The sequence below is a fragment of the Lathamus discolor genome, chromosome 4 (assembly GCF_037157495.1).
Source record: "Lathamus discolor isolate bLatDis1 chromosome 4, bLatDis1.hap1, whole genome shotgun sequence".
In the NCBI taxonomy this organism is placed as follows: Eukaryota; Metazoa; Chordata; class Aves; order Psittaciformes; family Psittacidae; genus Lathamus; species Lathamus discolor.
In genome coordinates, this window is record NC_088887.1 from 44,249,079 (window position 1) to 44,259,753 (window position 10,675).

General features: G+C 62.6%; 1 protein-coding gene across 1 annotated transcript; it reads left to right on the forward strand.

The window, feature by feature from the left end:
• The first annotated feature begins 658 nt into the window (after positions 1-658).
• Positions 659-8,252, forward strand: ARX (aristaless related homeobox). Its single transcript, XM_065677247.1, has 5 exons — positions 659-975; positions 2,073-2,793; positions 4,068-4,113; positions 5,944-6,272; positions 6,955-8,252. The coding sequence occupies exons 1-5, from the start codon at positions 783-785 to the stop codon at positions 7,193-7,195; spliced, it is 1,530 nt and encodes a 509-aa protein (XP_065533319.1). The 5' UTR covers positions 659-782; the 3' UTR covers positions 7,196-8,252.
• The last annotated feature ends 2,423 nt before the right edge of the window (positions 8,253-10,675 follow it).

Here is a 10,675-nt window from a genome sequence, read left to right on the forward strand (position 1 = left end):
TCGAAAGCCCCGGGGAGGGGGAAGATGTGAGCGCGGAGAAAGGCAGCGGCGGTCGGGGCAAGGAGCGGGGTGCGGGCCAGCACCGCGGCAGGCTGCGCGCCCAGCCCTCCCCGAAGGCTCTCCGCCAGCTCCGGCCGCCGCGGCCTCACCCCGGAGACGCCGCCCAGCGCTGGTTACGGTGAAGCCCTAGCAGCGGTCCCCGCTGTTTTTAAGCACCGGCTGCGAGCGCTGCCACTGCGCGCTCTTGCCCGGCGCAGCAATCCGCCGGGCTGCCGAGGGGAAAACCTGGAGTGGATCCCCCGGCGGGGCCCACCCCGTCTTGCTCGGGCATCGACCGGGAGTCAGGCCGGGGCGGGCGGAGAGCGGGGCCGCCGTCGGGGAGGAGGATACAGAGCAAGGCCACCCGGGGGCTCTGCCGCTGCCCATCCCGGTCATCCCCGACGGCTCCCGCCACCACGGAGCGGGGCGGGGCTGGGCGGGGCGCGGCGTGCAGGGTCGGGCGGTAGGGTTTGGGGGTGGGTGGCAGCGTGTCCGCTCGGGGCGGGCGCCGATCCGGAGTGATCCGATCCGGGGTTTGCTGGGCGCCGTCTGTCGGCGGCCGCCCGGCCTCCGGCGAGAGCCAATCAGGGTGCGGCTGGCCGCACGTGGAGCCGAGGGGACTCAAGAGCGCCGCGGCCGCCGCTCACTCCCCCCGTGACGGGCGTCCCGGCGGCACAGGGCAGCGCCGGGGGCCTCCGCGCCGCCGCAGCCCGCCCGGCCCTCGGCACGGCCCCGCCACCGCCATGAGTGGGCCGTACCCGGAGGAGAGCTGCCCCGAGCGCCCCGAGTGCAAAAGTAAATCGCCAACTTTGCTGTCCTCCTACTGCATCGACAGCATCCTGGGCCGGCGGAGCCCCTGCAAGGTGCGGCTGCTCGGCGCCGCGCCCAGCCTGCCCGCCATCGCCGCCCGGCCCGAAGCCGATAAGGCCGCGCAAGGTAAGACCCGACGACGACGCTCTGTCCTGCTCGCTCCGCTCTTTCTCCCCGGTGTCGGGCAGGGCCGGCTGTCCCCTTCATCCCCCGCCCCACTCCCCAGTGCCCTGGCAGCCCGGTCTGGCTCCCTGCCCGGCTGGGACCGTAGCCGCCGTTATCTCTTTACTGTGCTCGTTTGCGGCTGCCTCGCTGCCCGGGAGAGCGGCCAGAGCCGTGCCCGAAATCCATCTCGGTTAATCCCGCGCAGGTCGGGTACCGCCGCTTTAGGCTGCTCTCGCTTTCGACATAACTGCAATTAAACTAAACCAAAAGGATGCGAGCTGTGATCCGCGCAGGGAAGGGCTCGCCGCTTCGCCTTAAGCCTGTAACGGATCCTGGCGAGTGGGCAGGGCGGGAATAACGGGGCTCCGGCAGCCGCCGCCCCCGGCCCGCAGCTGGGAGCAGCCACTCTGGGCTGGCGGGGGACCGGCCGGGCGCTCCCACGGATGGCCTCTCTCCCTTCGCTTTCCCTGTGTCCCCGGCTTTCGCATCCGGGAGGGTTCCTTTCCTTCAAAACCAAAAGGAAACTTGGGGGCGGGGGGAGGTGGTAGGAGGGGGAACAAAAGGGAGAAAAAAGAGAGAAAAAATGTCCCCTACAACCAAACCAAAACCAACCGGAGGAGCCCCATGCCGGGGGGACGGCGCTGCCCCGCCTAGCGGGAGCGGGGTCCGGCGGTCGCTGTTGCTGGGGAGGTGCCGGCGCAGGCCCCGGTCCGCCTGAGCCTTCGCCGCCTGTTCCAGTGCCGAATGGGCGCTGGGCCGGACCTTGTACCAAGGGGAATGTTTCCCCAGGCCGAGAGCAGCGGCGCGGGCGGGAGCCGGTCTGAGGGTGCGGGATGTGTGTGGAAGTCTTAGCTCGGTGCGGGGCGGAAAGCGATGCCCGAAGGGTGGCTGCGGGTCTGTAGTCTTGTCCTGGGCTCTTCGCGCTGATCCCACTGACCGTGTCTCTTTCTCTCTCTCCCGCTCTTCTCTCTTCCTTCTGTACCCTTCTCCCCCACACCTACCCGGCCCGTCCGCCTGCTGCGGCCGCTTATCCCCTTCCCACCTCATTCTCGGCGCAGGGTCCCCCAAGGGCAGCCCCCCCTTCGAGCCGGCTGAGCTGCACCTTCCCCCAAAACTGCGTCGGCTCTACGGGCCGGGCGGGGGCCGGCTGCTGCCGCCGCGGGCGGCGGGGCCGCGAGGGGACCGTCCGGAGGGGCGGCCGGAGGGGGGCGCCGGCCCCGTGCCCGCCGCCGCCCCGTGGGACACGCTGAAGATCAGCCAGGCCCCCCAGGTCAGCATCAGCCGCAGCAAAAGCTACCGAGAAAACGCTTCTTTCGTGTCGCCGCCGCCTGCCCGGGACGAGCTGGGCAGCCCCGCCACGCACGTCGAGGAGCGGCCGGGCCCCGCCGCCCCGGCCGCCGAGGAGGAAGAAGAGGAGGAAGAGGACGAAGAGATGCTAGAGGAGGAGGACGAGGAAGAAGAAGAGCTGGAGGACGACGAGGAGGAGGAGCTGCTGGGAGAGGACGGCGGGGGGCTGCTGAAGGAGGCCCGCCGGGGCACCGCCGCTGCCCCCGGAGCCGAGGGCGGGGATCTGTCCCCCAAGGAGGAGCTGCTGCTGCACCCCGAGGACGGCGAGGGCAAGGACGGCGAGGAGAGCGTCTGCCTCTCGGCTGGCAGCGACTCCGAGGAGGGGCTGCTCAAGAGAAAGCAGCGTCGCTACCGTACCACCTTCACCAGCTACCAGCTGGAGGAGCTGGAGAGGGCCTTCCAGAAAACCCACTACCCCGACGTCTTCACCAGGTACCGGCGCCGAGATCGCGGGCGAGCCCCGGGGGGACGGGTCGGGTCCGCGGTGTACTGCACCGCCGCCTGCATACTGACCCCGGCATGAATTCTGCCGCAGACACCCCCGGGCTGGGAGGGGACGGGGAGCAGAGCCGGTCTGTCCGCGGGGGCCCAGGATCCGCAGCGCCCGGGCAGGCCGCCGCTGTGGTCTATTTTTACCCGCTCCCCTGCCGCCGGCGGGATCGGTTACTCTCTCTCTGAGGGGCTGGAGCCCGGCCCGGCCTGGGGAAGCCCCGGCAGGGGCAGAGATAAAAGTACCGCTGCCTAAAAATACCGGCCCGGCACGTCGGGGCCCCTCGCTGCCCGGAGCCGCTTCGGGGGCGCGGTGGAGCACGGCCCGGCTCTTTAGGGGACCTTCTGGGGACATTTTCCCGTTTAAAACGGGAGCCCCGCGGCTGCGTATCTGGCTGGCAGCTCCTCAGCAGGGAACGCAGGCAGGGGAAGGTGAGAGAGCCCGCTGCCCGCAAATACACACACACACACACCCCCCCGCCTTTAGCCTAGAGGAGGGCAGAGCCCCCAGACCCGCATTTTTCGATCAAATGCACCCTCTGGTTTCTCGTTCTCTTTGCCCGGGGGGTGTCCGCAGGAGCGTTTTGTCCCCCTGCGTTCGGTACTGCACGGGGCCCACCTCGGAGTCCCGGCCTCGGGAGAAGCTCTCTGGTGGGGGGACTGTGCGTGTGAACATACCGCGCTTCTTTTTGTGTTTGTTTTGGTGGTTTTGGTTTGGGTTGGGCTCTCTTTTCTTTTGGGGAGAAGAGGGATTTTTTGTGTGTGTGTTTTTACATCTTCGGCTTTTCTGCCGGGGCAGCGGGGTCCCGGTTACGCCGGGAGCGCTGCTCTGTTGGGCACGGGGCCGACGAGCGGGTTTTGTAACGCCTTAATGGTTTCCAATCCGCCTTAACGGCGGCACTGCGCACCGCAGTGCAGGGCGGCTCCGCGGCCGCCCCCCCTCGCCACCGCTGCTGCGGCGGGGACAGGCTGAATTTGGGGAACGGCGGGAAGGGGTGGGGGGGAGGTTGTGCCCAGGACGTGGGAGTCCTGACGGGCGCCCGGTCTGGCTTCACAGAGCCTGGCCGAAAGTCCGCGGGCGGGCACCGCCTGCCGTCACTTTCAGCCCGGCTTCCTCCGGGTACCGGGATACCGGGGCCCGTCCGGTGCGCGGAGTTGCGGGCGGGGAGCATCTCGGGGTGCACCGGGCTGACGGCGCCGTATGTGTCTTCCTCCAGGGAAGAGCTGGCCATGAGGCTCGATCTGACCGAAGCCCGAGTGCAGGTGAGTAGTGGTGACGGCGGGACCGGGACCGGGTGTCCCTCGGCGGCACCCGAGGACGGGGTGGCCTCGGGCCGCCCCGACGGGCCGAGCCACCGGCTGGCGAAGCCCGGTGCGGTTAAAACACGGGTACCCCGCGGAGCTTGGGTTGTTAGAGACCCGCTCGGCCGCAAGCCGGGTATTTGGCTGCCATCAAATCTCCAATCGGGCTTCATAAAAGCCCACTTAGTGCTAGAACAAACAGGGCCATTTGAAGGCGAAATGTTGTTTGATTTCCTCTCCGCCCGCCCAAGGAGCTGGCTAATGCTATTTGATTTCCCATTTTTGATAGCAATAAGCCTGCATTGATCTAATAGCGAGTGAGTGCAATGCTATTAAAGGTGTTTGCCGCCCCATACCAGAGTGCATTTCCCAACCCGGGTCTCATAACCAAAGAGACGATAAACACTGGGATGCCCTGATTGCCAACAGAAAACAGATGTCTCTGGGTTTGAAGCTGAGCAAATCACTTTACAGTTAAAATCGGGCGCTGATAAAGCATAATAAATTCCATATGGCTCATTTAATACACAACAGCTTCTTGCATTAGAGGGGCTAATGATGAGATTTGTCCCCTCCTTTCTGTTGACACATTTCTCCATTGTCAAACAGAGATGTGACAGCAAATCAGTATTTTCAGCTCAGGGGAACGAGTCGTGGGAAAGTTAAATAACTTTTAAAAACGAAAGACACCCCCTTTCTCTCCCCTCTATTCACAGCAGAAGAGGTAATTAAGGGAATATGAATTATGAGAGTCCCTTCGTTTACCTCAGGCTTATTAATTCGAGGAGGGGGAATTGCGGCGAGGACAGCTTCCTAATTGAGTTTTAGCTGGGAAAGACGCTTCCCTCTGTGCCACGCTACTGCCTGGTGCGGCGCCGTGTCCCGCGTGGGAAGCGGTGCTCACAGTCCTGCCGTGCAGGAGCCCCACCGCACCGCCCGTTTCCCTTCCCTCTGGATTGCCGTGGCCTCAGCGTCGGGCTCGCAGCACGATCTCGGCCCCCACCACCCGAAACAGCTGAGAAATGCGTGTGTCTGCCCAGGTCCCGCCCCGCAGTGGGCAACGATGCCTCCCGCTCGTTACTGAGCGGATCTTTCCCGTGCCTTTGAAACGCGGCGTTTATTCTTTCCTCTATCTCTCCCCTGTGTTAAGCCCGTGTTAGGTCACAATTTCTGCTGTGCGGGAGGGGGGCAAGAGGCTGGGGTCGGCAGCCCCGCGGCTTCCTGAGCGTCTTCGGGAAAATAGAGCCTAAAGGGCCGCGAGGAAACGTGTACTTGGTGCTTTGGTGGCCTCGCGAATTATTTTCTTCGTTTCAGACATTACTGAAATCACGATTATTTTCTTCCCTCGCTCTAAATCTAAAAGGGAAAAATAAAACCCAAACCGAAGTGAGCGCTCCCCAAACGAAATCATTTGTAAAACATTCCCTCCAGCAAACAGAGCCGCGCAGCTCCCTGTCTGGCTTCGCGCGTGGAATGCAAACACTCGCGTTCCGCCGGGAAAAGGGTGGTTTTGCCGCTGTCCCAGCGCAACGGGAGCGCAGGGCCGCGGTCTGCTCCCCCCGCACTGCCTGCCGCGCTGACCCCCGCAGCGGCGGCGAGGCTGACACCGCTCTGGGGGGGGGGCCACACCGGAACCCGCGCGGGGCTGCCCGCAGCGCTGACACGCGTGGGCCCCGTTAGAGGTGGCGGCGGAAGAGCGAGCGCCGTCGGGCCGGAGCGGGGCTGCCTCGGGCTCGCCCAGGCGCGGTGTCGGGCAGGCACATTAAAACCGGTTTTTCTTTTGGCTTTCAGGTATGGTTCCAGAACCGTAGGGCTAAGTGGCGGAAGAGGGAAAAGGCTGGGGCTCAGACACACCCCCCAGGTTTGCCTTTCCCTGGTCCCCTGTCAGCAACTCACCCCCTCAGTCCATACCTTGATGCTAGTCCTTTCCCTCCTCATCACCCAGCTCTAGACTCCGCCTGGACCGCCGCAGCCGCCGCGGCCGCCGCCTTCCCCAGCCTGCCGCCGCCGCCCCCCGGCTCCGCGGCGCTGCCCCCCGGCGGGACCCCGCTCGGCCTCGGCACCTTCCTGGGCGCGGCCGTGTTCCGCCACCCGGCCTTCATCAGCCCCGCTTTCGGCAGGTACCGGACACCGCGGCGCGCTCGGGCCGGGCCGCCGTCGCCCGCGCACTTCCCGCGCGTCGCGTGGGGGACCGGTCTCGCGCGGGCATCCCCGCCGTTCGAAATCGGAGCGCTGGCGGCCGCCGCCGATTGGGCGCCGCGAGGGTCACGTGCTTCCGCCCCCGGCATCTCATTGGGCGACGGGGGGGGGGGGAAGGGGGGGCTTTACGTGCCCCCTTCCCTCAGCGCCGTGGGTGCCCGGTCCGCGGGCACCGCTGTGGCGGCGGCGGTCGCGGGGGTCCCGGGGCAGGGCCCGGTGCCCGCGCTCAGCACGGGATAGGCGCGGGGGCCCGCGCGGGCAGGTGTCCGCCCGCGGGTGAGGGCGGGTTGCGGTGGCGCCGCCGGGCTGAGCCCGAGCCGCGCTCGTGTCCAGCAGAGCCGGAGCCGTCCCGTCGGGGCAGACGGAGAGGGGCGAGGGCCTGCTGATGGACGGGGCGAGGTACTCCTCGTGGGGCCCGGTGTCCCCCCGGTATTTTTAAAGCCATCCGGGCAGCAGCCACCCCGAGCCTCTGCCCACCCCCCAAAAAAACACCGTTTTGCCTTCAGCGTCGGGTTTTTGGAGCGGGGCCGTGAGTCGAGCGCTGCCGGGCAGAAGCATAGGGCCCCGGCTCCGCAGTGACAGCCGTCTCTGCTTCCCTTGCAGGCTCTTTTCCACCATGGCCCCCTTGGGCAGCGCCTCCAGCGCTGCCACGCTCCTGCGGCAGCCAGCGCCGACCCCTGAGGGCGCGGTGGGCTCGGCGGGGCTGGGGGACCCGGCCAGCGCCGCCGCCGACCGGCGGGCCTCCAGCATCGCCGCCCTGCGGCTGAAGGCCAAGGAGCACGCCGCGCAGCTCACCCAGCTCAACATCCTCCCCGGGAACAGCACCGGGAAAGAGGTGTGCTAAGGCCCGGCTGCGTCCCGGGGCGCGGCTGGGCTGCGGGGGGAGAGGGGAGAGAGAGGGAGAAGGGAGAGTAAATACACGGATAAAGAAAGGTCACCTCAGACAGCACGAATCAAGACCAAACAGGGTGGGGTGGGGTGGGGGAATAACAGTAATTTGGGGGGGGGGGGGGAGAACCAAACACATGAGGACCAGCAGCTGAGTCTGCGGTGGGTTCTCGAGGTGGGAACGCGGAGCCAGCGAGCGCCTCTCGCATCAGCCCTCACACGAGTGAGCCGACGCTTGGCGGCTCCTCGGAAAGTAACTCCTTGGCTGGTACATTTCCTAAATGTACGGCGTGTTCAGTTCCTCTCCGAGCAGTCAGACGAGAAAAAAGGAAAAAGAAAATCCCAATAAACGTTATTCCATGTTAGCGTCACCGACACGGAACAGTTTTCCTTCTGTTTATCTGGCAAGAAAAAAAATACTGAAGGGAAAAAAATTGAAATTAAGAAGGGGGGGAAAAAAGCAAAAAGCAAAGCAAAGGGAGGGGGGAAAGGTGCCCAAATCTTACTAAAACCGCATCTGGGACGATGTGAGGTTGGTCTGGCAGGAGCACTGGAGAACTTGTTACGTGTGGCTGCGGCGAGCTGCGTGCGCTCCCCGAGGGGGCTGAGAGTCCGTCTGATGCTGTGGGATGAACCAGTGCACTTACGGGGAAGGGTCCGTCTTTTTTTTCTCGTTATATTCTTTATCACTACACCAACCAAGGGTTTTATATCAAACCAAAGGGAAATACTCTGCTAGAATATGGACTGTTGAAGTCACTAAACTGTGATTATTGATTCTGTACATACCGTTGTTATAAAAAAAAGAAAAAAAAAACCCAGAGCTTTGTATATTTGAAATGTTATAAAACGATTGCACTCAGTGTAGTGTTGTAAAAGTTTGTCATTCTGTAGATCTTTACTGTGTTGTAGATATCCTATAGGGCTCCTAGACAAATATTTATGTACAAACCCTTTATTTAACTTATTAACTGTAGAGGTTTCTGAAACCCTCAAGAGGCGATGGTACAGTACCTTTTTCCGTGTAATGTCGTTATTGTTAACACTTTTCCTTGCTACCCGGTGGAGGAGTGCCACGTTCGGAAAATAAACAAAAATATATGTTTAACAAAAAAAGAAAGAAAGAAAGAAAGAAAAACAAAGAAGGAACCACAGCCCGAGAGGGGAGCCCGGTCCCTGCAGGGCCGCCCGGGGCTAAACCCCGCCGGAGAGGCCAAGGGTTACCAATCGCCCCCCCATCCTCACCGCCGCCGGGACCCCGCCGCGTTCGGGGGGCGCGGGTGGCCCATGGGCCGGGGGCGATTGCCAGAGCTGGGGGCCGCGGGGTGCCGGCGGTCCCGTTGCGGGGAGCATTCGCTGCTCGGGGGGCCCGGGGGTCCCACAGCGGTACCTGCCCGCGCTCTGCCGTGCGGGTCGGAGACCCCGCGCCGCTGGAAGCCGCCCCACGCACCCCCCAGGTGGGGATGGGGCAGCCCCCGGTCCCGCCGCTGCCGAGAGACGGGAGGGGACACGGCACACCAGGGATCTGGGGGAGCGCTTGGCTTGGCTCACTCTCCCCTCCTGGGGGGCAGGAAAGTTTCTCCGCGCCTGTTCCTTGTGTCTGCCCGCCCCGTTCTCCCCGAGGTGAATTTCATTTTTCTCCCCACTTTCCGTTATCCCGTTTGTTCCTTTCATTTTAATTTTGATTTCAATTTTTTCTTCTTTTTCCTTTATTTTCCTTTCTTTGGGGGGTGTGTGCATCTCTCTCCCCTGCCTCTTCCCCCGAGCAGGAGCAGAAACGTATGAAACCCCGCGGAAGGCAGCGGCAAAACCCGCTCCCCTTCCCCGGGATGCCTCTATGGGCCCCGGATTCCCCCCACCAAGCCCCGGTCCCCCATGGGCGGCGAGCGTGGGGCCGGGCCCCTCGGAGCGGAGGCTTGTCGGGGGATTTTGGTTTAACCGCGGCACCGCTCCACAACGGCAGTCGGGGGCCGGTACCGGGGAAGAGCCCGGCCCCATCCCGGCCACTTGAGCGCAGCGAGTTGGCCCGGCCCGGCCCAGCCCGGTCCCTCCCGTCTCTCCGGGTCGCTCCGGGAGCCGTCGGCCGGGAAGCGCCGCCGGAGCCGGTACCTCCCGTGGGAGCCCAGCCGACCCTCCGCCGCGGCGGCCCCATCACCCACGGCGGTCCGCACCCCACACCCCCAGAGGTGTTTCTGAGTTGTAAAACCCACCCTAGGCTTGGGGAAAATCATACACAGATAGGGGGAAATCAGGCTCGTTCCCGGGCCCCGATGAAAGGCGCCGGCTGAAATATACATTTTTTCCTTAAAGGAAAGGGAATCATTATCAAGCCATTACGCATTAAGAAATGTCATTCAGTCATTTTTATTCTTTCCGCTGAAATCTTCGTAAAAGCCCGAATCATACTTCTGCAAGCGGCAATTTTGTTAATCCAGGGGGTTATTACTCTGGTCCCTTATTAGGATCTCTACCGCTGCCAAGCAATCCTATAACCCTCTCAAAAGAAGTTTACCTCCGTGTTATAAACCCAGTCGTGGTATTTATACTGCACAATAATTAGTGTATTACCTGAAGGCGCTAACAGGTTCATTTTATCTCCGCGCAGCCCCCCCCTTCCCCCCCCCCCCCCCCCCCCCCGCCTGCCCATAGAAAGCTTGTGCCTCCTCCGGCGCTGCTGGAGTGCCGAAGGGGGGCTGAAGGCAGGCTCGGAGCACTCTCCCCTTTCGCCGGGCCTTAATTCCCATCTCTTTCTGCTCTCATCCAATTAGTGCGGTGTATTAAGCGGTTTATCATCTCATAGTCAGCTATTGAGAGAAACAAGGCGAACACTTTGCAATAGAGCCTGCTCTCCTTTGACACCCTCAGGTACTTACATATTCCACTGTGCTATGAATAATAGAGGGAGAATAGAGCGCTAATTCCCTCATCAAAGAATGCCTTGTCTGCTGCTTTGCTCAACAACACCATTCGGATCAAAAGAAAAGCAATAAAGCTTAGCATAACAAAACGAAACCTACTTATTAGCTTAGTGGTTAAATTAATGCAGAGCCGCTGCTATTCAAACCCAAGGTTTGAAAACAGCCTCCAACCACCTGATAATGCCGCCTTCGGGATGGAGGAATTTTAATCGGAAATTTGAGGCTGGCGCAGATGAGTTAATCTATTAAACTGCTATAAGGGAGGCTGCGGGAGGACGGGTCCGGGAAGGGGCTCTGCAGAAGCCAGGGGAGGATGGAAAAGGGAAGACGAAGTAAAGAAGAAGGTGGTGATGATGGGCTCCACTCCGGCAGCAGCAAAAAGTCTTCTTTCTCTATTGCCTCCGACAGGGGAAAGGGGGAGTTGGCAGAGCAACAGCCGTATTTGCGGGTGGGAACTGGTTTTCCTATCACATATGGCATCATCGGAACCTGGCTACAGGCTCCATACATCAACACTC

Excerpts from the sequence above, each read along its gene's own strand:
- ARX (XM_065677247.1), top strand. The coding sequence starts at position 783 with ATGAGTGGGCCGTACCCGGAGGAGAGCTGCCCCGAGCGCCCCGAGTGC. Across the intron at positions 4,114-5,943 it reads TGACCGAAGCCCGAGTGCAG|GTATGGTTCCAGAACCGTAG; the intron begins GTGAGTAGTGGT and ends TTTGGCTTTCAG. Across the intron at positions 6,273-6,954 it reads ATCAGCCCCGCTTTCGGCAG|GCTCTTTTCCACCATGGCCC; the intron begins GTACCGGACACC and ends CTTCCCTTGCAG.